The 26,255-nt window shown below is 43.5% G+C and overlaps 1 protein-coding gene across 5 annotated transcripts; it reads right to left on the bottom strand.

Annotated features, from left to right (window-relative positions):
• Positions 1 to 1,585: 1,585 nt before the first annotated feature.
• tmem102 (transmembrane protein 102) lies at positions 1,586 to 25,474 on the bottom strand. Of its 5 annotated transcripts, none has more exons than XM_084343772.1 (6): positions 25,134 to 25,474; positions 23,118 to 23,329; positions 8,745 to 9,083; positions 7,542 to 7,735; positions 7,095 to 7,307; positions 1,586 to 6,870 (listed from the first exon to the last, which is right to left on the bottom strand). In XM_084343772.1, the coding sequence occupies exons 2-6, from the start codon at positions 23,317 to 23,319 to the stop codon at positions 6,271 to 6,273; spliced, it is 1,548 nt and encodes a 515-aa protein (XP_084199898.1). In that variant the 5' UTR covers positions 23,320 to 23,329; positions 25,134 to 25,474; the 3' UTR covers positions 1,586 to 6,270. The 5 variants fall into 5 exon arrangements, with proteins under 5 accessions (XP_084199898.1, XP_084199900.1, XP_084199897.1 ...); XM_084343774.1 differs by having other exon boundaries at positions 25,177 to 25,474; XM_084343771.1 differs by lacking the exon at positions 25,134 to 25,474 and adding an exon at positions 25,033 to 25,114.
• Positions 25,475 to 26,255: the final 781 nt, after the last annotated feature.

Genomic DNA, 26,255 nt, shown 5'->3' with positions numbered 1-26,255 from the left:
AGACGGTCACATCTGTATTTCACACGATCCAGTGAGTTCCTCGCTTCCTAATCTGCTTAATAGACATGAACAGATTGGTGCTGTCGCTGCGTGCATGTGGTTTGAGGTATTAATAAAAATGATATGATGTGTGTTTGTACGAAAAACATCTGTGCCATCATCGAGTAACTAATGACAGACAGTGGCTAAATATTTCTAAATGTCAGGGATCGCCAGGGGACACGAGCAAATAAAATATTATGTCCTCAGCATGTGCACAGCCTTTGATTACGAGTTACAGTGAACCTTTCTGGGCTCTTAAATTGTTGCAATGTGCAGATTTCTTTAAGGTTCTTCAGAGGAAATGACACTGTGACCTTGAATATGACACCCTGTTTGTAAGGACTACAGTAAGCAACACCATTTCCTCCATTTATTTGGACCTTGTCTTAACCTTTCTGTAATTGTGCATGAAGTTGAGTATTAAATCAGGTATTTACTGTCTCTTTTTGGATCAGTCGCATTAGAGGATAAACAGGTAAAGTGAAACAAGGAACTCAAGGAGTCAACATTGCCTCCAAATTCCCCAGATCTCAATGCGATCAGGCATCTATGAGACGTACCAGAACAGTGGTGACAGAAACCACAGGACCTCTGGGAGTGCTTTTAGTGTTGTAGCGGAGTATATCAACAGTCCATTGAAATGCCACCTTATAGGTCATGAAAGGTTGAATCAAAGTGATTTTAGTTTACGTTAGAAATGTTAAGAGTGGTGGCAACAACACAGTAGAATACTGTGGAAAATCCACAGCAGAAATCACAACGATCCGCATCCCAAAACGACAAAACTTTAGGTGGAGGTTAGTTAACGTGACGGCTTCCTCGTGTGCTGATAAATCACTGTCAGTATCATCATCGAGTGTCGGTGACAGCTACTGCAATAACCCGGTAATGAGGAACAGCGCCTTCTGTTTTTGAGACGCCATTGTGCAAGTAATCAGCTGAGCGTGTTCATGTAGACCATCAGCAAGAATCTGTGCTGCTTAAGCGAAAAATGTTAATTATGACCTTGACCTTTGGCCTGACCCTGAAAGAGAAAGAAAATCCCTGACATGAGTACCATATTATGATTATTTTCCTTTTTCATGTGTTCATAAAGCTGCAGATTGACCCCACGAGTTGGATAAGATAAATCTGTGGTGTGTAAACACGTTTGTTAAATAACCTAGAATAGTTTCCTGTATAATCGTCCCTTCTGCCGACTGCCTGAGTGTTACCAGCAGTGAAAGCAAGTCCTGCACCGACATCAGCAAGTCAGTGTTTTGATCCTGACAGCATGTGCATCTGTGTGTACTGTCGGCCCGGAGCGTCCTCTCACTCTCCTGACACAGTGTGACAGAGCAGAACACACTCAGGTGAAACACCCTCAGTGAAAGCACTGTCTTAGAGCGCCCTCTGTTGGACTCACGGCGTGTTGCAGCGTCAATTAAATCCTGCCCGAGACTGTAGACATGCTTCACAGAGAGGAAGTGTTTTTCTTTTAATTAGTCCTTCTCGTGTAAAAAATAACACAATAACACAATAATCAATGCACTTGCACACAATGTGATTTGAAATGTAGTGATTTATTTCATGCTAAAGCTTAAAGTTTGATCAATATAAACCCCCAGAAAGTAACAGTAATAAATACAGCAAATCAGTCATAATATCATCATACAGCAAAAATAATTTGCACTTATTTAAAAAAAAGAAAGAAGGAAAGAAAGAAAGAAGAAACTCAAGTAATAAAAGAGATATGAAATTCAATTTCTCAGACTGTGGAGTGATTCAGTACAGATTGTTATCTCAGCACTTGAGCACAGACCGGAGTACATCTGTTCAGATAACGGTGAGAAATTAGATTTGATGTGTTCGCGAGTAGGGAACAGATCAGAGATATATGGAGGATACATTCATTGTTTTTGGTCAGCTATTTATCCACGGACGCCGAATGAATCTCGAACGGTATCGTCAGAAGTTTCAGCACAAACAGTAGTGATTAGAAACAGAGGAGCGCAGAGCGGAGATGTTCGGGAGTGTCATCTGTGTTTCATGCAATCCCTGGACAGCAGATAAGTGATTCCTCCACTTCGACAACTAGAGTGAAATCTACACCGAAGTACAATTAGAGCAGGCGCTGTAAACCTTTCCATGGGGGGGGGGGGGGGGCTGGATTGCATATCTAGAAACTGACACTATTGTAAAATACAAGATTTGATTTTTCTCCACAAAGATTTCATGTGTACAGTTCAGGAAATTGATTGTTTCCAGTGTCTAGTAATCTCTAACTAGGCCCGTTAAGGTACAAAGTGAGACGCATTTTACATCTCCAGCGCTCTCAGTCCAACATTAAAGAGGCCGTTGAGAATGCGCCTTTACATTATTTCTATTTTCCGATAAATAAATGCTGCGATTTTCTTTAGAACTATTCAGAACTTGGTAAAGACGCTAATCGTGGAAAAGTGCTGAAAACACACACCGACACCCTGCTTAGACATTCTGTACCGCCACAACAACCCGCTTTGGTTTTCCTCACACACACTCACACACACACACACACAAAAGCACACACCAATATAGACGGATGCTGCAAGACATTCACTCAGTAGTAAGCACATGACTTTGAGAACAGATAATGTAACACGTACATACGCCTGTCTGAAAGAACAACAATCCATGAGCAGCTTAAAAACTCAGCAGAATAAACATCACCTGTATATTTATGTAAACTCAACTGTAACCAATCATGTGCTTGTAGCATTTTATACCCATCAGCCTATCAGCTAACATTGGAAGCAGCGTTTTAGTTGCTTGGCAAACCAAAGCAAAGTTCACCATCAGTCTGTTTTCAGGTAGTGTTAATTAAAGGAACAGTTCACCAAAAAATGAAAGTCATGATGTCCTCACGATGATGGAAAGGTGAAGTTTTGTATTAAAAAACAACAACCTTAACAACAGAAGATTATTTAGCCACTTTTTTAAGTTGAAATGTTAACTTTCACGCTAGCCCTTTTAGCTGCGGAGCATAAAGTGTTAGCATGCACCCTGTCCGACAAGCTAGACGAGCATTGACGGTGTAAATACCATCTTTTCGGATCAATTTGGGAGCTCGGAGCTTCTGGAGACTTGGATTACATCGAACGAGCTGTCCCCATCTACTTCAGTTGTTTAGGAAAATGCTGCAAAACTTCACCCTACTTTCCATCAGCATGGGGTTGAGCAGATAATGGCTACATTTTTGGGTGAACTGTTCCTTTAAAGTAAAACAAGCAAGACCCACTATACTACTGCAAGTGGAAAAGAGAGCGCTCTGGTTATACTTGTTTCCAAACACCATTTACTAGCTGTAGTGTACAGCGCGCAATCAAATCAGTGTAAACAGTGTAAACATAAGGTTGGACTAGTACCAAGTTCAGGGAGCTTTGTCTGGACTTCCAGAACTGAAAAAGAAAGAAAGACACCAACCCTTCTGAGGACAAGACTTGCTGAAGGAGGAGGAAGGAATAAAAGGAACATTAGAGCCGTAGGACTGAGAGAAAAAGAAAACGAGCAAGGAAAAGACCAAAACCAGAAGATGAGAAAAGTGAAATTAGGCAGAGAAAGACGCGCCGGTTCCATAGAGAGGCGACTGTCCAGGCCCCGCAAGGCCCATCTTCCTTCTTCAAAGGGCCGAAGGAGGACCCGTCTCCCTCCCTCCCTCCACCCATCCTCTTTCCATCCCTCCATCCCCCGTGGATGCCTTGCATCTGGTGAGAAACGATAGGGCCCAGCGACTAACACATGCCCACTGAGGGTGTAATTCCACGGGCAGCATCTGCGTCCCGCTGCGTGGTTCGTCTCTCGGTGAACAAACGAATACACAGACATACACACACACGCAAAGCTCATTAAAAAAGACCAACCAAGCAGAGGAGACGGGGGACAATTATCGGAATCAGTCAAGTCAGAACCAGTCTCCAAAAAATAATCGAATGAGAGACTCGCACATGATGTGAAACGGGATGTGCTGGGCCCACGGCGAAGTACCTTGACTTAGCCGTGACTGTAGAAGAAAAACAGCTATTCTGTCTGTGCCTTTCTTTTTGTTGATCCAGACCTGTTTTTTTTTTTTTTACTTGATCAATACATTCCTCATACATCCCTCACAAAGTGCCTACTGTGAAACTGCAAACACCAAGGACCAAAATGTCTGCTCAGGGAGGAAAACAAGACTTATAAACTTGAAGAAGTTTCAAAGACTTTGTAAAGTGTTGTAACAACTCTTACATCTCTGTACAATAAGAAAGTCATCGTATCATATTATTATTAACCAGTTTAATTAATCTAACATCCCCATCCTTTACAGTCTTAACTGTTATCTGAGGCCTGGTCACACCAGAAAGAGAAGCAGCGACATTAACCTGCATCTGTGTGATACAGTGATTAGGCCGCGACTCACTTTTTTTTTTATGACGGATGAAACGTTTTGTCTGTAATTGCCTGAAAACGGTCAAAAAGGGACATTATAATGTCCCACGGCACGAAGCACAAAGAGACATCTTCAAATTGCTTTTCATCAACTGTCATAAATGACAAAGAAAATCAGTAAGTCTTCACATTTAAGAAGCTGGAAGCAGCAAATGATTGACAATTTTGCTTGAAAAATGACTAAAACGACTCACAAAACTCCTTTTTGTTCTTGTCATTTTTGCAGTTAAAGATGCTCATTAGTTTGACAGTCAATAAAACAATAAAATCGTCGACTAATTTGTATTGGTAGCTCTGCTAATGATTTCACGCCGGGCTAGTTGATGAACAACTGCCAAGCCATTTGCTGAAAGGTTTACCAACCAGGACATGTTAGCACTACTCGGTCACAATGGCTCACCAAGCTTCTTCTTTAGTTCCTCTGTGTTTGACCAAAACTACCCTTCGACATTTTGCTCTCAAGGGTGTACATCATTATAATCAACAGAGTTCCACTGAAGAGGGCTGCTTGCTAACTGCTTAATAATCGCCAGTAAGCAGACTCATTAGCTTGGCTGCTTACGGTTCACAAAGTATTTTCAAGAGATGTAATTGTACCATCAACCATCCTTCGTGGAGCAGTTTATTCTCCCGCAGAGGAGGTTATTTAAAATTGGATGGTGCAACCCAGCCAATAAGCTAATATTTTCCTCCATTTTAGGAGTCCGTGGTTTACCTTTCCTTAGACACCTCGTCTTAACAGCCGCAGATTCCATTGGAATTAATGAGTTTTGCCATTTTAAATGCTGGTGCGACCAGGCCTTCAGAGGGAGAAGCGGCTACTTAACATTCTGACTCGGCAGATTCATCAAGTTGGATCAAAATGAGACGTTTAGGGATATGTAGACGCATGTCTCGCTGTAAAACCGCTCACACACAGCTCTTTGATACATTCCACTTCCGTTATTAATGAAATGTAAGCGGCACTGAAAGAAAATTAAAGACCTGAAAAGGGAACCATATACATAAAAAAGTTAAGTATTATGAATACCTGAGAAAGATTTTCTTTTTTTTTAATGAAAAATATGCCATAAACGGAGGCATGGGGGATCAAAAAGCGGGTAAAAGAGGGCTCGGACGTAGTCGACAGAGAAAAGAGACTCTTTGTTCAAAGACTCGGCAGTTCTCCTCACAACATTACATTCAGTTACATCAACCATACCTTGTTTTTCCTTTCTAATGCAGCCAATCGCCCACTCTGATCTAAAACAGAAAGGGGAGAAACGCAGCAATCAAGAAGCTTTTCTCCCTCAGTCTTAAGAAGTGTAAGTAATATGTGAAAACCCTCAGGCCGACATATACACACATACAATCACACACACATACACACACTCTCTCTCTCTGTTGATCTCCACTGGACTTATTTCACATGACTAAAGCCGGCCTTTGTCTTTGTAGCCCTGGCCGATGAGTCTCGTTAAGGCCAGCTCGTTAGGAGAGGCCAGTCTCCGTGGCAACAGCTGGGTGACATCAGGTCTGTTGTGCGACATCCGACAAATTGGATGTCATTTGCCAGTAGTAGGACATAGTGTGTTTTTTGGTTTAAAGAGTCAGTCGAGCAGCAAGACTTTGTAGCATTGTTCAGTCTTAAGATGAGAACAGCAGGAGTGTGTTCAGTTCCAGGCCGCCAGTGTTTACAAGAAAAACACCTGCCTGATTGTCAGTCTCCTCTGATGTGACGTCTCAGAGTGTGTTCGTAAGCTAAACACACACACTTCCACGCCTCTTGTCAGCAGCGTGTCTGCGTCAGTAGAACTTGTCATCGATGCGGAAGTGTGGCCTGGTGACATCGTCAGGGTTGAGGAAGACCGATATGGATTTCCCAGGGTTCTCGGTGACCAGCTGCTGCAGTCGCTGCGCCAGCTTGTCCTCCGAAGGCGAGATGATGCCGTTGGCTGGGTTGTGTCCGGGGGAGCCGTGGCCGTTGGTGCTACCTGTTAGCTCCTTCTTCAGCTGGCCCGCCTGCTGGGCTTGGTCCAGAGCCGCCCGGAGGTGTTCGCTGGGATCCGAGCGCACGTGGGCGAGTTTCCTCGCGACGAGCAGCGCCTGGCTGTCTGTCAGGTGCTCCAACATGTTGCACTGGGGCAGGAAGTAGTTTGGGCAGTTTTTACCCAGGATGCAATGAGCCAGGTCATCCAGGAGACCCAGGAGGAGGCGGCCAGGGGTGTCGGGGTCAGGGCTGGACAGATAGGCGGCAGGAAGTCGGTCACAGGCCCAGAAGAGGAGGGTGCGCAGGTGATAGAGGCTGAGGCCTGTGCGTGGACGGGCCAGGATGCGAGACAGAACGGCTTTAGCTGCTTGGAAAGCCTGGGCCATGGGGTAGGGGATGCACTTCTTCAACTGAACCTGGGAATAAGAGAAACAGGATCAATGCATTAAGCAGGAACAGGAAAAAAGACATTGTGGTAAACTTAATATTAATTTTCAATAGAAAGAGAAATACTGTGGGAGTAAAGGAAAGAAAACTGTCCAAGAAACAATAAAGAAAACCAGATGGAAATGTTGTATCGATGCTTTAAACCTAAAACCAAGTGACACCAAAACAAAAGTCGTATTAACAATCTCCTCACCTCGCTGCGTGAGAACGCCAGCCTCCACTCTCTGTCGGGCCGACCACCCAGCGGGGAGCAGCAGGGCAGCAGATAGAAGCCAGATATCGCCTCCTCCTCTGTGATTTTACCATCCCAGAAGTGGTTGGCGGTCAGCCAGCCTTGGGCCACAGCAGGCCAGCCCCGGAACGACACCACAGGCAGCAGGTCGTAGAGCACCCGGCTGGAGCCTGCCTGCAGAGACGACGGTGGTGAAACATCAGAATCAATTATCTGAATTTCTATTCCTCTTGCAACATTCATGCAGGGTGCGTTCTTTAACACTTGGCTTCAACATTGATGTCACAAAAACATCTTCTTTAATGAGCAATTAAAGAGCACAACTCAAAAGTTAGAGGTATCCCTTGAGCAGCGCCTTGACAGTACTTGATGTAACAGGATTGGGAACAGTTCGTTTCCAGTCTGTACCTGGAGGATGATGGTGGTGAGGGGTCCGTTCCTCTCCAGTCGGTCCGGACTGGGAATGCCTCTCTGGGGGCTGCGCCTCAGCTCCTCCACAGCCTCGCTCACCACACCCCAGAACCAGTCTGTCACCAGGCTGGGAGAGAAGTAGCATCCATCCAGAGACTGAGGGGATCCCAGGGAGGGGACGGAGCCTTTACCTGAGCGAGGAAAGTCAGGGGTGAATGCTCGGTCCTTGGGCAAGATACTGAACTCCAAATTGCTCTGGATGGCTGTTCTATCGGATTCTGAGTGGTGAATGGATGAGCATGGAAATATCGTTGGGAACTTTGTATAGGAATTGCTGTTTGAATGTGTGTGTAAACGGGTGAATGCGACAAGTGTTTTAAAGCGCTTTGGGTGGTCAGCAGAGTAGAAAGGCACTGTATAAATGCACGTCTATTTAAACTGGTATTTAGTAGCACACTGTGTGAAGCAAAGAAAGGTGTCAGTGCTGCGCTGCAAAGACTTAAAATCTGATTTGAACTCTTGTCACTTTTGCCCTCTTTCTAACCTTTCAGTAGCATTAAGGGGTTTTAAATGTTAATGCTGTCGACTAATCCCGACTGTATCACCCCCTCCTGCCAGCACGAACGCAGCAGCAGAAGATCCTGTGGGAGATGTTCTGTTACGACCAGGAAATGTAGAGAATGTTCATTCCAAATTGCTGAAAATTAAAGAGATTCGTATCAATAAATGTCATTACTTTTCCTCATCTTGGAAGTTTCACACTCGCGAGCGTGTGGCAGATTGATGTCGCGGTGCGATCTGGAAGCCGCCGTGTAATCTTGAACTTTCGATTGTGAAGTTAGACACATAAAACGTTTGAGCGTGTGTTTCCTCGTTTCACCTATCTGAGGAGTTAGAAGAAGTGCTTGGGCGGGGGAAATTGCATCACAACATCATGCATCAAATTATATCAGTGGAACATGAATAAAATCCAATCAGTTCATATTTCTTCCACTCTGCACTGCTGCAGTACCTTCATCGTTGTCTCTTCCACTCCTCCTCTCTCTTCATCTTTCTATGTCTTGTACTTGCTTACTAATCCTCCTTCCACTGTGGTCTTTCACCTCTTTCTTTCTGTTCTTACTTCAACCATTCACCTTTTTTCCTCCTCCATGGTTCTTCCTCTATCTTTGCAATTATCACCCTACTTTTTCCACTTACCCATCTCCCCCTCTTCCTCCTCGTCTTCCTCAGTGAGAAGTCCGTTCTCCTCCTGGCAGCAGACACTCCAGCGGGACAGGATGTTGGAGTCGCAGAGGCGAAGGCTGAGCCACGAGTGGCAGGGAGGGGAGTGCCTCATGTCCAGGGTGACGGGCTGGTTGCGGTCATGGAGCTTAAGCGCGGGCACCAGCAGGGTAAAATCCAGGTCGAAGTCGGCCCCTTTGGCGTAGTCCCCCAGGTCCTCTGGGTTGAGGTCCAGGACCCCCTCCCGTGCCCCGCCTGACAGGAGCAGGTACTCGTTGGCCACCGGGAGGCGCTGGTCTACCTTCTGGACCAAGCCTGGAAGGCAGTGAGGGAGAGACCACAAAATCAATCACAGTCAGCAAAATTCAAATTCACAGAGCGTTTGGTATGTGAGGAAATGTTCTGAGAAGTGCTCGCTCTCGCTCGCAGATGCCTACACACATTAAAATGCATTTCATATTCAGATGCACGCACAAGCTCTGAGCATGCACGCCAGGCGCACTGGGACAGAAAACAGCAGCAAGTGGGTGAGCCTGGGAAATTTCCGGCTTAGTTTTGTTTTAAGAAGGTGCTGCATATATTTATGAGTCTGAGCCGCAGTGATATTGACACAAGAGGGGGGGGGATTAATCGTCTCAGCTGACCACGAGACACTAATGTTAATTTCAGTGGCTCGCCCACATGTGTGCTCAGCCTGGCCTTCATTTCAGCTTCCATACACTGTATACTCACTACAGCTACATCACGACTTTGTTCTGTTAAAGATCAGCAGTAAACAGGCATAGGAAAATGACTAAAAGGACACTTCCAGTTTATTGCATATCTTTGTAGTTTGGTTAGTTAATTGCAGAGATCTGGAAAAACAGCAATATCGCTAAAAGGAAGTCTGGTGGGAGAAAGAAATACGAGCAATCAGACGATCATCTTATTAAATTCATATTATATTTCAGGCCCGGCTGCACCATCATTTTCCAGAGTGCTAAAAAGCATTCCTCACCCTCCTCTCTGGACAGTTTATATGAGAGAAACCCGAGCCTCCAAATCCCTTTATGGCTACTTAGCTGTGTTGTAAACTTCCCCGGCTCCGGGGCCCGTGGGAGTCGCAGAACTAGAGTCAAGTAAATTATGTTTTTGCCAGCTTAAAAGAGCAACTGTGAAAGGCTTGATCCTACAGCCAAACAGACGCTGGTCTGGAGCTAACTGCCACGGTAGCTATGATAGGTCATAGGTAAAGCGTGGACACTTAAAATCCCCTCACAGGGGAGAGATTGCGGGAGCTTGAGTTCGAGTGTTTATCCCCTGCAGGGCGGTTAAGTGGCTGCAGGCAGCTGAAACAGGGGCATCAGACCAAGCCAGCAGGCCATGGCTGGGGGCACAAAGCTCCCAACATGAGTGCTCTGATCCAATTACATGGGCACACAGCCTTGGTGACATGTTTTCATGTTGAGGTGTGTGTGTGTGGGTGGGTGGAAATTTAAAGAGATAAAACTACTGAATTCAACACAACTCTTACATCATCCTTGTGCGTGTACTTAAAGTACTGATGTTAATAAATGATGACCACCCAATCACGGTCTGACTGAGGAACAGATATCTTTGCGAGAGCAACATCCGCACCCACAGAATCCCACGCAATCATTTGCTACTTTATATCAAAAAGGGTAAAACATACAGAGACTAAAGATGAATGAGCAACTAAAGCGAGACTCAAAGTCAAATGTGCTGACGAGGCTCTCTCCGGTGCTTTGCTTTGAAATGGAGCAAAGCGAAAGTGCCTCCTTTGACGCGACCACTGGGGGAGCACTCCAAGAAGCAAAAGAGGAAAAGTATGTGACGGCGCACCTTTGGGTGTTATTTCTAACATCCAATGGTAATTCTCAACAGAATCAGCTCATCTCCCTCTACGAGCACCTCGGTTGTTATCTAGAGCGCTAAAGTTCCTCACAATCTTCAGCCTCTGAAGTCTCCCATGACATCTGCACAAGTTCCTGCTAGCATGCAACTTCAAAATATGTTTCATTTCATGAAAGTGCTCCTCATAATAGAGATCAGAATTGATATGTAGAAAATGGGATGTTGGGGGATGAGGTATTACAGCATGTTAAGTTCTCATCGAGTGGTCACGTAGAAGCTCCCGTAACTTTCTGACTCGTGGAGCTTGTTGGGACTGTACGTAGTAGAGACCTCTGCAGACTTTGCTGCAAACACAAACAACTTCTCACCTTTCTCTGCATGATTTTCACTAAATCGTTATTTTGATTTACAGAAGAAAAGAAGTAATCTTACCATACAAATAAAAGTGAGGCTACAGTTGGACATTAAAGGGTGAACGCAAGGTATTTAGGGTATCTATTTTTTTCTGGTTGACCAAACCTTGCTTGGTATAACTGCAATCTTTAAAGTTGCAGTCAGCAATTCTAATCCAATAAACTTTTTGCGTCCAAAAAACAAACAAAAAAAGAAAAAACAACAACAAGGGAACCAATTACACCTCTATCTCTTTCTCTGCTTCTGCCAGCAACTTTACGTTTTGTTCCTTGTGGGCGAGGACGTGGAAGAGGTAAACACCATCAGAGGTATGACCTTTCCAACTTGGTATCAAAATATCTCACTTGCTACAGCAGACCTCACATCTTTCCCATGAAATGATTCATCTTTGCCTGGGTAATGTTACTAACTTACCCTTGGGGAGCAGATGCTCTGGATTCCGAAACATTTCTCTTTCGGACAGCTGTCTAAGTTGTTAGTGTTGTTACGGAGATAATTTGGTGAGGTGTTCAGGGTGATGAAAGGAACACTGAAGCGTGATAGGATGAATACTTCATCAATATGCAACAGTGGGCATGTCCCACATGAACTTTTACAAGTCTATCACACTGAACTCATCTCTCCTGTATCTGAGGTAAGTGTTTGAACTTGAATCATGACTAATCAATTATCAGAACTTGAAATCTATTGGGCTGGAAAGAGGAAGAAAAAGCGGGTAGAAACACTGGATGGGCAGATCAAAGCATTAAAGAGACACAGTGTCAGAGGGAGGAACAGATCAGACGCCAGCCAAAGGGCAACGAGTTTGAAGCTGCGACTCCTCTGATTTGTTTGGTTTTTATCTGCCACTGATAAATTGGGTCAAATAGGCGAGGAGGAGGAAAAGGGGTGATGAAAAAGAGAATAAAGAGCATCTTATCTCTCCAGCAGGGACTTCAGTGAGCGAGGGGAGCGCAGAGGGAAAAACTGCATCAATTAGCGAGGCTTCTTCAATCTCCACACTGGCTGCGGGAACTTTGAGTTTGTTCCAAGGAACACAATCTACTTTTTTAATCCAAACTCTCAAATTGAGACGCGCGCCTGCTTTACTGGGCATCCGCCAAGCGAGCACGCACGCACACAAGGGAGCACGCAGGAACACACTGCCACGTATGTGCCTGTAGACACACACAGTCTGAGAATAGAGGCGGAATGGAGAGCGTCTAGGCTGGTTTCACAGCCACGGATTAAACCTAATCCTATAAGAAATGTCTTTGAATGTAGATTTCCATTAGAGGGAAGTTTTCCGATAGGAGTTATTTTCAGACTGGTCCCAATTCCGTGCCTGTGAATCGACTATTTGATGGCTACTGGTTACTCCATCAGTCTCAGTGTGTCGTAATAGTAAAGCCTACCTACCTACCTGGCATGGCATCCTTTAAATGCTGAAGCTGATCCACCTCTCTAAAGAACTAGGGCTGCAACTAACAGTTATTCTACTGTTGATTATTTCCAGATGAATCCAATAGTTGTTTGGTCTATAAAATGTCAGAAAATGTCAATCAGTGTTTCCCAAAGCCCAAGATGACATCCTTAAATGTCTTGTTTTGTCCACAACCCAAACATGTTCAGTGTCCTGTCTTATAGGAATAAAGGAACCAGAACATATTCACATTAAAGAAGCTGGAGGCTTTTTCTTTCTTCCATCTTAAAATAGTAAAACTAATGAATCCATTATAAAAACAGTCGGCGTTTAATTTCATAGATGATAAATAATCGATTAATTGATTTACCGTAGCAGCTGTACAAAGATGTGGCGGACCCTGCCACCTTTCTAGCTTCAGACAGTGTTCTGGGACCTTATTTTCCTCTGAGAACAGCTTGTTTATTCAGGTATGGAAAAAATATATATTTCTGAGTTTGTATTATTACCTCATTGATATTGTTAATATTCAAATTCTGAGTTTGAATTTCTTCTCCAAAACTACATACTGCCTCTTTAATGCATCGTCATCAATAAGGGAGAGTTTAGTACTTAAACATCAAGTCACGGTACGATCATGAACCAAACTCTCAAGGTTAAGAATTATGTGTGTGGTGCAATCAGGCAGCAATCACGCTGTTTTCCAAGTCTTTGAAATGACCTGCCCCCGGAGATGAGACTGGGAGAAAAAAAATTCAATATCTTATTCTAACATCAATAAATCATCACTTTACTTTAATCCTGGGAGATAACCACGATTACCGTAAACAAACATCAGGAAGATCTGAGCTGCTGCCGACCTCGACACTGCATTTCACTTGAAGAAATGTAAAGATTTGACTGGTTTTGCTTTTAAAATAAGGAGTTTTATTCCAGTTGATAAGGGATGGCACAAGCTTCAAGACTTAAAATGACAAGGAGGGGGAGGACAAACAACAAACCCCCTTTTTTTGACAAAGATAAATGAGGTTTAGGGGAAATGTAGTCCAAACCTTGAAAAAACAAACGCACTTAAATACAGCAGGGCTCCCCTTCAATATATTCAACAGAACAGGGCAGCCCTCAAGTCTCTGCTCTGGTTTAAAATATTAAAAATATATCATTAAAATGCCATCGTTTAAAAACTGATTTACTACGATTCCAAAATCAATAGATCATTTATTTGCACAAGAGCTCTATTCTGTCATCTGTCTTGAGAGTTTGTTAAGGAGTGCTGTATTGTACATCACTGAGTCATATTAATTGTACTCAAATGCATCACAACAGCACGGCCCCACATATTAAAACAGGCCATCTGCATGCGAGGTCTCTGGTGCTTGAATTGAATCGCTTCAGTTTTTCACTGCTTTATATTGGAGCTGGTTTTGCGATGCTTTACAAGTACGGTAAAAGACAAGTATTGTTATACTTTTCTGAAAATGAAACAAATGCACAGGCACACATCTATACCAAATACACAGACTATACTCTGCCCTCACGGGGGCATTCAGACACGTCTGCTTTCAAAATGAAGCTACAAAGTAACACTGCTGAGAGAGAAATCCCCCTGAAGCAGAGCAGTGGCATCATGGGAAAGACGTCCTTTCTCTTCACAGCCCGAGCGGAGTGAAAATATTCTGCCGCACACCTCTAGTTTGATAGACTCCAAAAATAGCGCCGTAAATCTCTCTGGAAAATGGGATTCCTCTAAATAAGCCGATGACTTCTATATGCTGTTGCTGGAGAGGGCTGCAGGAGGAGGGAGAGGGAGGGAGGTCTGAAACTGGGACTCTGATCTAACAACTGAGATATAGGCAAAGCCAGTAATCACATTCTTCTGGATTTATTTAGATTTACTGGTCCGCTGACAGTTGACCACACCCTCGCATCTTACTGAATGTGTGTATAAACAGAGATGAGCTGATCATCCCCTGTAAATGTGTGTGTGTGTGTACATTAATCCATCGACCAGCCTGAAAACACCTGGTCTTTGACTGTCTTGCTTAAATATTGAACCATCTACAGATGAGGAAAGGGAAACGATTCATTGATGAATCGGTTTCTTTCCTCCTCTTTGACAGTCGGCTGAATATCTTTGGGTTGTTGACGAAACGAGACATTTGAGGATGTCATCTTAGGCTTTAGGAAACATTGAGCAAAATTGATAACATAGTACAGAACACCTAATCGATTAATCGAGAAAATAATCAACAGATTCATCACAGTGATAATAATGATGGCTGACATTTTACCTTTTACCATCCACTACTCAGTCTGTAGGACACTTTCATTTTCACTGGCTGCTAGTATGATGAAAAATTTACAAATACAAGCTATACATGTATATATAAATGAGACCCTTGTCTTCTTTTAGTGATTTGGGTGCCATGTCAAAAAAAAAATAACCGCGGTACATACTAGTGTACACAACTGAAAAATTAAAATTGGGGTGTTTACCCACAAAGCATTCTGGCCATCAACAAAGTAATAAGCAGTTAAGGGAATGATTCAGCTATTTGGGGAGAATGCTTATTCGCTTAGCTATTGAAAGTTAAGTCTTTACATTAAATATGGAGCGACAACCTTCAGTCACTTAGCTTAGCTTAGCTTAGCTTAGCATTAAAAGTGGAAACAGCTAGCCTGGCTATGTAAAGGCAGAGGAAAACATCTGACTACTTGCAACTTAAAATTTAACGTATTAACAAGTTATATCTTGTCTAAAGTTTCAAACTGTGGTCTACGGAGGGGCTGCCAGCAACATGACTTCCTGGAGCCTTCTGGTAACCGGTGGAGACGAGCCATTTTCCACTGATTTGACATCGTTATGCTAAGCACAGCTAATCTTCTCCTGACTAAATATAGATATGAGTTCATTGTAAGGGTCTAGCATTTTTAAATTCTTTAATTATTTTAATTTAGACAAACTGTTGTTGTAAGTTGTTGTTATTGTAGTTGAGACAGAATCTTCATTTGAAACATAGTTGAGGAATCAACTACTGAGTGGCGTCACTGGAACAGTCCGGGATGAGGCTCTTGATTCAGGGCATCTCGATGATGTTGTCACACATCCCCTACCTCTGCATGACCCCTCTGTTGTTTTAGACAATAAAGCTCTAATACCGCTGCAGAGCATGCCATAACAATAATCTTAAAAAGCAGCCTCATCCCAAAGGGAGCAATTCAATCCGTTACAAATAACTCCTGACTGCTACTATAGTCTAAACCGGATGTTATCAGCGCTGTTCACGCAGCACTTCTCGCAGCCTCACCTCGCACACTAATAGCAGGGTTAATCCCAGCTGCTGAAGGGTGAGCCAGTCCGCCTGCTCGCTGTTTATGAATTCATATCAAGGCAGGAGATTAGCTCCAAAATAGGCCTTTTAGAGGGGAGGAATTGAGACGCTCCAAGAGAAGCAATTTAATCTAATGGGGGGGGAGGGGGTGTCGGAGCACTGAGCCAGGTGTGTGTATGCCTGTGAGTGAATGTGTTTAATACAACAAACAGGGCTCAGAGTGATGACAGACATCGTGTGTCTAAACCACCTGCAGAGAGAGAGGAGGCAGGAGGCTGTCACCGTCTTCCCGCTCTTCACTGCTGCTTTGAAGCCAACCACACTGTGATACCGTGTGCCTCTAAATGACAGGCAATTATCACTGAAAGAGGAAAGTGTCACTGCAGGTTTACTTTTACATTTGAGGGCAGCAGAGTAGCCGAGTCGTTTGAGAAACAATACCGACCCTGTCCTTTGATAGTCTTATTAGGAAAGTTCCAGTGTGTAGGAATAAAGGGGAGTCATGGGCAGATTTGATTGCAATATTCAGTGTATAATCACCTGACACTAGATCAGAATGACCATAATATCTACAGAGAGAGCAGTTCCTCTGCCGGAGTCCACCATGTTGCGCCATCATGTTTGTAAAGGAGCCGAGAACTAGAGATGGAACAATGTCAGATTTTTTTGGCATATCATGAATATCCTTAGGAGTGGCTTCTAAAAGCTGTTTAAAGCTAACATACAGTCCTACATTGATTTCCTGATATATTTTTAATTGCCACAAGGGGGAGCCCACATCTTTCTAGTCATTACAGAACCATAAGCCTGTCACCATTGCTGAAAGCTTGGCTTTGTATTCTGTATCCTCCTCTGGAAAGTTAAATCTGATGTGTGGAAGTACTATCGATTCCGAACTAAAGACGACAGGAAGATAAGGTGCCCACCCGCCAGAGCCTGCTGGAGGGAGGTGTCTGCGCTGTGGACCGACACCTTCAGAGTGCTCTCCCATCTCCGCTACCACCATCCAGCTCTGGTGGCCAAATTGTTAGCTTTTCACTTAAAAGAGGACGCTGATTTAAAAAAAGATGTGTGTTTTCCAGCATGTTTTGACGCCATTTTAAAACTTTTAACCATATTTTGATCATGATAACAGAGCCAACTACAGCGTTTGTCTACAGTAACTCCCAAGTAGAAACGACTGCCTCAAGTACAAGCTTAGATGTGTTGATTTCACATATCTCCACCATGCAAAACAACCACCAGTTGTCTACCAGGAAATGACTGTTGTTGTTAGCCTGACGTCAAGCTGTTTCAGTCTATATCATGAACTCCAACTTTTTTGCTCAGGATAATCGTGACATGACACGTTCATATCGTCCCTACCTACCCAGAACCGACAAACCAAACACTGAGCTCTAGAGAGGGCCTTTCACAATTTTAGCCAGCATCATAGGCGACAGAGAGACGGAGAATATTCAGCTGATTGAAATCTGCAACCTCGCCGCTATTGCCTCTAAATCACTCATGTCTCAAATTAATGAATCATTAAGAATGAACTATAACCAGATTCCCCAATGTGTTCCATCATATGTCATCAGGAGGCAGAAGACAGGAAACAGGGTACATACCTATTTTTTTAAGTGATGCACATGATAAAGGACAAAACGTTCTGTTACATTTTCATGTCACATATTCAAACATGTTCCAGTCCAAAGATTCAGGTCTCACACTCAGTTTTGTGCCACGCTGGGTGAGCAGGTGCAGGCTGACTGCCTTCAGTGTACCGCTCAATCTCACGCTCACTGACTGATGCTGAAATCCTACCTGAATTTTATATTAAGGCTTAGTCACCCTGTCCATTAGTACAGCATTTGCAAATGTTGCCATTTGAAGTTTTCAGGAATGTCACTTAAATTATTTGAAAAGAGTATCTGTCAGTCTGAGCCCTCGTGAAGAAAAAAAACTTTCTTAAAGAAAACTGAAAAGTGTCAGTGTGTGTGAATGATGAGGTGTGTGGCAAACATTCAGTTTTTGAATGTTTTTTTTCCCCCAGCAGCTCAGACAGCTACAGTCTGCACGTCACACACCGTTATCAGTTGACAGCTGCGACCCGAATGATTCCTCCCTCTCCGCCTCAGGAATACTTGAAGTGTGATTATGAAAGAGCCCAAATCACGATGTCAGCCTTGGTTATTAAAATGAGCAGGGCAGCAGATAACATGTCATGCAATGTCAAAACACTTCTTGCTGAACATGCTGCATTCCTTAAGTCCTATTTAATTAGATACCGTGAAAGACTTTTAATGAATTATGTGATGTCTGTCCGTGGCCACTCTATTGTGCTTTAATCACAGTTTGTTGTTGGTTGATTTGTCACAGAGGCTTATTAACAGAGGCTGAAAATTATCATCAACCAAAATGTATTTTGCATGAATTATCAATGACGTGCCAGCTCTCCAACAATTAAGACGCTGCTGCTAAGTGCTAAAAAAGGTGGCAGTGGGCAACAATGACCATCATTTACGGCAGGCAGGCTGCATCTCATCTGTGCTGCTTGGCACTGTTGCATCTGTGCTGATGAAACGTGAACAAAGCCTAACTAATCAATTACAAAGGTTTCGGTCATTTACTGTTGCAGTGGCATAGATTTGGCCGGCTGCCACGTGAAGACAGGCCGTCAAATCCGAAATGGCATTCGCAGAGGATTAAGTCAGCCACTGCCTGCACTAAAAACTGAACTCCGAGCAGCAAAGCAGGGCTCCTCCAATGAGGCAGGAAGACGCAGCAGTGGTGGGGACGGCATCTAGCTGTCACTAATGGGGTGGAGTGAGAGACTGACCAGCCACCGTGCTGGGCCAGCAGCTTGCCGGGCTTAGGTGAGCTGCTTTCCCAAAGGGGATGAAAGTTGCTACTCCGATGGTTAAAATTTCACCGGGAGGGATTTACTTTCACTCCCAAGAATAAAATATGCATCACATCGCATAGAAGTTTGTGCAACCTCAGAAAGGTTAGAACATTTGGGAGGTGAATATCAGGGCTTGATAAATGCACCCAATATTAAAGTCTACAGTGCACCGAGGAAACTCTGCTGCTCCGTTCTGACTGACTTGTGTTTCTTTTTAGGCAGCTGCGGGTAGGATGACAAGTAAACAAACAGAAAAAAAACCCCCATCTCTGCTGGAGTTTTGTGCACTTGCAGATGCTTGCAGTTTTGTCAAATGACATATACAGGCTTCCGGAGACTTGAATAATGTCGGTAGAGCTATATGGAGCCTATTTATTTTGGGTTATTTTTTTTTTACATTTTAAAACAAGTCTCCACGTACTTCAGTTGGAGAATGCTGCAACGCTGTTTTGCTGTGAAGCTCTCGTGATTTTTTTGTGGACTACAAAACTTGACAACCTGACTTTCCATCAACACGGGGGTGAGTACATAATGCCTGAGCTTCCATTTGTTTAGGCAAACTGTTCCTTTAACGTGATGACGTCCATTGATTTTTCAGGCATTTATTTAAATATCTAAATTGTAATCTTACAGATTTTATCTATACAGCCCACTCCACTTACCTTCGTATTCCATTTTTGTATGGCAAAATGCAATCCAAGTGGAGCTGGAATGATTTTGATAAGTCTATAAATAATGACGATGTCTAACCACTTATTTGTACTTTGAAATTATGTCAAATATATCATTTTTAAAATGGGAAAGTAAGTTTGGAAACCACATCTCCATGTTTTGAAACAACTGCAAATTCACAGTCTTTTTGATCCACAAACAATCACAGCAAAATGATAAATATGCAGGCCCTCATGCATCATCACTCTCACACACACACAGAGAGCCTTTGTTTGTTTTGGTTTTGTTTTTCATTTTTCATCGCAGCTCAGGGTGAACTTCTGACTCATGCCTCTCCTGACTTGGAAACACACTCAGGTGCTGCTGATCACCGTTCTCTGTCTAACCGTCCCCACTTATCACTGTTCAAGCCCAAATGTGCAACCAGCTAAGTGGCCTAAGTGTGAAGAATGGTGGTAAACAAAGGGGCTGATGTGAGGAGTCCACAAGGAGGCAAGAAGTGGAGGTCGCAGTAGGACAGAGTGAGGATCTGGTGCATTTCTTCCCATAATTACTTAATTCTTCAAAATCTCTACATGCAACAGGTTGTTTTTCTTGTCTGATATAAAAGTGTCAAACACTGCGCTGAGACAGAACAGCGCTCATGACTTTTTAAAACTTGGATCAAAAGAAACTACTCTCGCTGACATGAGGGGGAAGATGAACTCCGAACTGAACTCTCTCAAGCTGGCTAAGAAACTTCAAGATCTGAAAAGTTGGGTTCAGGGTATGTCTGGGCCTCGCACCAGATCCTCCGCTTCCCCGGCAGTGTGGATTTATTCCAGCCTTCATCAGACTTTTGTTTTTCAAACGATGTATACAGTAGCCCGCACCACGCTTGCCTGAAGGCAAACCACAGTGTTTACTCAAACGGAGGGTAAATAAGAGCCTCTTCTTGGATCTGTCAGGCTGTGAAGAAATTCACTGGGTGCACTTGGTGAGTGTGTGTGCCAGTTTAATCTCTTTACTTTTTCCCTTTTCCCTGACAGTGTGCAAAAAGCCCAGTGGGGATCCCTCTGCAGCTCAAACTTTGTAAAAAACCTGGCAGAAACAGCCACAGCTACTCTGCGTTCAGGATCCAATGCACACATGCGCACGCACACACCTATGCAGCTATGACGGGGCCTCCTCCAGCAGGCCGGCATGCTGTAACAAGGCCCCTCCATCAAAAGGATGATATTTGCTTTCCAGCGCTGCCTTTCATCCTCCGCAGGGCCTTGAGAGGCAGAGCTCCTAATGCAGCTACCACTGCGTACTTAACTTTATATTCCTAGAATTCAACACAAACTCGTCTTCGCTCGGTTGAAAGCGTCAAACTTTTGCTTTTTTTTTTTTCTCCTTTTCACAGTCAGAGCTGTCACACCAGGCGGTGAGGCACAGGGTATAAAAAAAAAACAGCAAACCACTGGTGATTATGCCACAGACAGCAGCCTCAAACCGGAAAAATTTTTCAACCGAGAGCGTGTGGGAGCAGACAAAGAGGCACCAGAATCATGAAAAATGAAATCGGAACACAGGAAAAAACGCTAAGAAAGAAGACTTTTAAGTTTGTGCAGAAAGAGAAAATCTGCCTGTACGTGATGTTACAATGAAATGAGGGAAAAACAGACCTGGGTGCCATTTTGATTTGTGTGATTTCTCCCTAGGTGAGGAGGTCTGTTTGATTAAACTATCTTAAAAAAATCTCCAGGAGCTGTCTGTCAACCAACCACTGTAATACTACTACTTTGACAGTTAAAGTGCGTGTTATGATATTCTGAGATGAGCAGAGCACAGACCTCTTGTCAGACTCGCAAAAATTTTAAGTGAGTCGAGCAGGAAACTTTAAGGATGCTGCCCAAATGTTGTTTTGCTTCCAGTCGACATGGACAGACTGAGAGATACATGAGAGAGCGAGGATGACAGGGGACAGCAGGGAGGGGGCAGAGTGCCACCTATTGGACAAACAAACACACTTCACTTTTTGCACACAACTGACAAAAAAAAGACAACAAGCTATTTGAGACGACTTCATGTCTCACTCAGCAAACTCTTATTATGCACAGGTATGGTGTGGGTGTTTATGTCATGTGTATTGATGGTAACCAGTCGTTGCTTCCTATATGGGTATAATGTATCCCCTGACTTAAATGTGTCAGTTAAATCCTATGAACTCACATTTATGTAATCACTGATTTGATCTATTGTGTTATCTTTCTTCCATCTTTTTTTGTCTCTTATGGTCTGTAACTCAATTATATCCGTTTCTTTAGACAGAGCAGAGCAACACACAGTGACTAAACAAACCATATGCAAGATGAGCTCGATTCCAACATGTCATTCAGAACCAAATGTGCAAGAATGAAATCACTGCATTCACACTGACACGAATTATAAGCCTCTAGTTTTGCATACAAGACTTGGGGGGGGGGGAGCCACCGCTGTGATCATGTCTCGGTCAGGGAATTAAATTGAAAAAAATTGCATGTGTCCTTCAATTCAATGCAAGCTAAGTCCAAAGCGCTGATCATGTTTGTCACACATCTACCAGCTGCCTCACAACCTGAGTCACAGAATAGGTGTGCAAGAGAAGCGCAACCCATCCTGGTCTCAATGAGAGCTTTTTGATGTAAATTAAATCTGACATCACATTTCTACAGACAGAAAAGTAAGAGATTTAAAACTAAGACGGTATATATTGAAGTCTACAAGTAGAAATCTCAGAAATAAATTAAAAATATCACAGAACGAAATACGAAGCAACACCAAAGAAGGAGGTCTCGTCGACATTAGACCTTTTCACTTCTGTCTACCCTTTAGCATCAATTTGCATTAAGCAGCGTTTTCATGCATTTTGATTCCTTTCAGTAGGCTGTGAAAGCCACCTGATGCATAACGAGACACTAGAATAACCTCTAACAAATCTCCACACTGAGGGAAGTATAACCAGCAAAAACTACACGCATGATGTACTACTTTACATGACTTGTGAATGCAAACACGGCTTCCTGCATGTGAGGGCATGTGCCGAGCAAACTGTGGTTTTGCTGAGCGGCTTTTACTTCTGTGCAGAGTTGGGCGTTCCTGGGTAAGATTGCTCATTGTTTTCAGTGACACTACCCTGGGTAAATAATAAGGAACGGGGGTTAAAGAATAGACAGCGACAGACACGATGAAGAAAAGTAGCTTAGTTTCATCTGTGCTAAGACAATGGGGACAGCACATCAGGGTCTAGTGTGTGTGTGTGTGTGTATATATATATATATATATATATTTCACCCCCCAAAAATTGCAACGTTACAAAGCAGCTGTCAAACACACAAAAACATACACCCACAGATGTACAGGCGGCGTCACCTGTGCGTGCAATGTGATGTGCTGATGACTTCCACCAAGCACTTAAGTCTATAAATTATTGAACTCCCAAATATCACATTCCATTAAAATTACTATGCAAAGTAAAATATCACCATGAGCCCATTCCTGCATATCTATCACAGTTGGTAATAAAAGGGATTTTGATTTTTACACCAAATATTGAACAGTGGAAATAAGAAATTAGGTGTCACAATTAATTAGTGGTGAATGGATAATGGGTGCAGTGTGAGAATATCTTTGCTGTGTCAACTTCCCACCCGCATCACGATAATCATCACTGAATCAAAGCCCTCACAGTTCTGAGTAACGAATTCGTCGGTCAAAAATGGTGGACCACGCTCGCATTTATATCATTTTGAGGAGTGAAGGCCAGAAGATGTCTGCAGACGTACCTAGCATGTTGAAGATGAAGTCCTTGGCAGTGTGGACCTCTAAGGCGGTCTGGTCTCCAAACTCTCCCTGTTCCAGCAGCACCAGCTCAGACACCTGGGATGACAGCTGATCCAGGGTGGCCCCCGACCGGAAGTCCACCTCTGACAGCTTCTTGACGGGGGCTGGGGAGCGTGGCGCCACCGCACTCATCAGGGTATCCATCTCTACAACCCTGCAGAGTGAGGACGAGGGAAGAAAATACGCTGTAGGTTCGTCAGCCTTTAACATGAGAGTTTTAATACCACAACAGTCCTATTATCACGGCTAACACGGTCAATATGGGATGAATTACGCTACTTTGGTGCATTAAATGAGCTCATGCTGGAGCCCCGCAGTGAGCGAGCCATCTTTGTGTTTGATATTTTGCTCATTTTCGACTCAACACCTGCCCTTTTCTGTTTGGATGTGCGCGTACACCCTTTGTGCTGTCACTCTGCCAATTTCCACTACTGGTTTTGAAGGCTTGAGTGTCGACCGGAGAACAAAAACGCAGGGTTACATTCGACCTGTTTTCAGGATCTCTCTCACAAACCTACTGATGCAGTGTTGTTGCCTTCATGTTTCCAGGGCTGCATAATGCCTGCCTTGTTTTCAACAGCCTCGTGTGAATCATGAGACTTTCGTGGCTCGATTCCGGTGGAACATATGATATCGAGGAAGAACTAACATTAAGTTTTAATGGCAGAGCATGTGAGGCTGATGCGGGAGTGATCACAGCTTTGACTATTCAACCTGATGCTAATGAATACTTAAGCAATTTGGATCAGACTACTCTACATCCAGATAAATGCATTAATGATTCATGATTAATAAGAGCTCCTCTCTGTGACTAACGTGATAAAACAAAACAAGGACGTTCAATTCACAAAATCAATCCTATAATTAATAATGACCATTAGAAACGAAGGCTAAACCACTGCTTTCTCAAAAATCAGCCTGTAAACCATGTAGATAGCTTAAAACGTAGTGAGAAAAGCTGATTTTTGAGTCTCATCCCTAATTCGTGAAATCCAGACGCTTCATCCCAAAGCGTCTGGATTTCACGAATTGGGAACAAGACTCAAAAATCAACTTTTCTTACAATTAAGACCTTAAACAAAAGTTTTTTGGACATTTCTTCTATTCTACCTTGTATCCTAGAAGCAGTCCAGGGGGTTAAACTGGTTGAGGTCGTGCCTTTCCAGACATTTTAAGGACGCACTTTACCGGAGACGGGAGGAATAGTTTGCATTCCAGCACACAGGCGTCTTTAGGGATTTAGCGTCAAGTGGACGAGGTATTACGTTAGTAGAAGGGTTTATTTCTGTTAAAAAAAGACAGCCGACTACTTGTTAACATGTTAAAATACTCATTTACAACAGTGCCCCACAATCACTTGTCATGTAAACAAAGTTCAGTCGAGTGGAATGACAACATGGTGGCCTCTGCCCCTCCGAACTAGGTCAATTAGCGAACAAGCCCCCGTGCTTCTAGCTGCTAAGCTAATAGCCGAGAAAATTAGCCAGCCAGCCTGTCCAACAGTTAACACTAGCTAATTAGAGCATTAGAAATAGATAACAAATTAGCCTTGGCTGCTTCAGATAGACTCATGTGACTGCTGTGGTACCGTGTTAGCACTCGCATTTGACTCGCAGTGATACTCGTACCTCGCCCACAGTCGGCTAATTTCCCTTTTATTAGCCAATATTAGCCAAGTAGCTTTGTCAAATTAGCATGCTAGCTAACGTGACAGGTGTGGGGGACAGCCGAAGGCGAGTGCGGCGACACACACCCCGTGCATACAAACGCACAAACACAGTCAAAAAAAATCTATACGTACACACTTACTCACTCACACACACTCACACACACACACATACACAGGCATGCACCCACATGCACTCAGCTCGGGTGTCGTTAGCTTGCGAGTCGCGGATCACACAGAAATCATTAGCTACCAGGCTAAAAGCCGACACATATTAAGAACAGACACACACCCTTCTGCACAGTGACGAGGGACTTTTCTTCGCTATCTCCTACGTTTACTGTCAGTGTGATCCCTGTGCTTCAATCCGCCTTCTTTAGCTGTCATTTCCAACAGGTCCTAGGCGCCACCTTCCCCCTGGCAACACCGTCCCAGAAATCATGGTCCTTCTCTGAGGATCCAGGGATTAGTAGTATGTGTGGCACGCACGCCCCACATTACAAAACTACAAACGGATTTGCGAGGTCAGGTTTATGATTAAAATTGTGCCCGTGTCCTCGCTAAAGAAGATAAGGCTGTGCTGCGGTTTAGTGGTAGGCAGCAGGGCAGGGCGGCTTCAGCACCGAGCAGCCCAGTGTGTTTTGATGCATGAGCGTGTGAAGCGGTCCTTGGAGGGGTCCAGCACAGCAGAGGTGTCCTTGCACCAGAGGAGCTGGGTGCTGCATGTGCATGTGGGTGCATAGAGGTATCTTATATATCTAGTGGATTACTTTACAGATCCTTCTATTAATGAATTAATTGTGGTATTATTACATAGTTATGTGGTTAAATGTGTGGTACACTCAGTGTGAGGTTCAGTTCAGGTCATATATGAGTGTTATTAGCCTTCACTAAGAGTTGTGTATAGTGCCTGGGGATTGTTGTTTGCCAGCTGGTAGAGAGCAGATGGTGATGGTGGTTGTTGCATAATCTAAATGAAGTCACACAAAGTTTCTATAGTGGTGCTGTGGAGGTTTACAACTTAATATAAATGTTATAGGTTTTTGGCTGTAGTAATATTTTAGCACCCACTCATCAGTGTGATTATTCGAAGGACGATTTATTTATTAAATTTAACACAACGCACAACTCTTTTCCAGTAAACCATGCGTAGTTCCCAAAGGTTTTTGGGCTATTTTGCCCTCATCTGCGTGGTACATAAGGTTTTTTCTTCTTGGGTTATAGTCAGTTTTTCAGAAATGTATCGGTCTCTTTGCCTTTTATGATTACAGACAGACTCTAAACAGAAAATGTTATAAATAGATGAACCAGACTCATAAATGGCTTCAATCCAGTTCATCATTTAAAGGAGACATACTGTATGTCTCCTTCAGGTTCATAATTCTATTTCGGGTTGCTACTAGAATAGGTTTAC

Source organism: Pagrus pagrus (genome assembly GCF_965226575.1).
Source record: "Pagrus pagrus genome assembly, chromosome: 22".
NCBI classification, from domain to species: Eukaryota; Metazoa; Chordata; class Actinopteri; order Spariformes; family Sparidae; genus Pagrus; species Pagrus pagrus.
This window is presented reverse-complemented; position numbering and strand designations above follow the sequence as displayed.

Coding starts and splice junctions, on each gene's coding strand:
- tmem102 (XM_084343771.1), bottom strand. Junction 9,084..23,117: donor CTTCATCTTCAACATGCTAG/GTACGTCTGCAG, acceptor ACTGCCTTCCAG/GCTTGGTCCAGAAGGTAGAC. Junction 7,736..8,744: donor GGAGGAAGAGGGGGAGATGG/GTAAGTGGAAAA, acceptor TTCCTCGCTCAG/GTAAAGGCTCCGTCCCCTCC.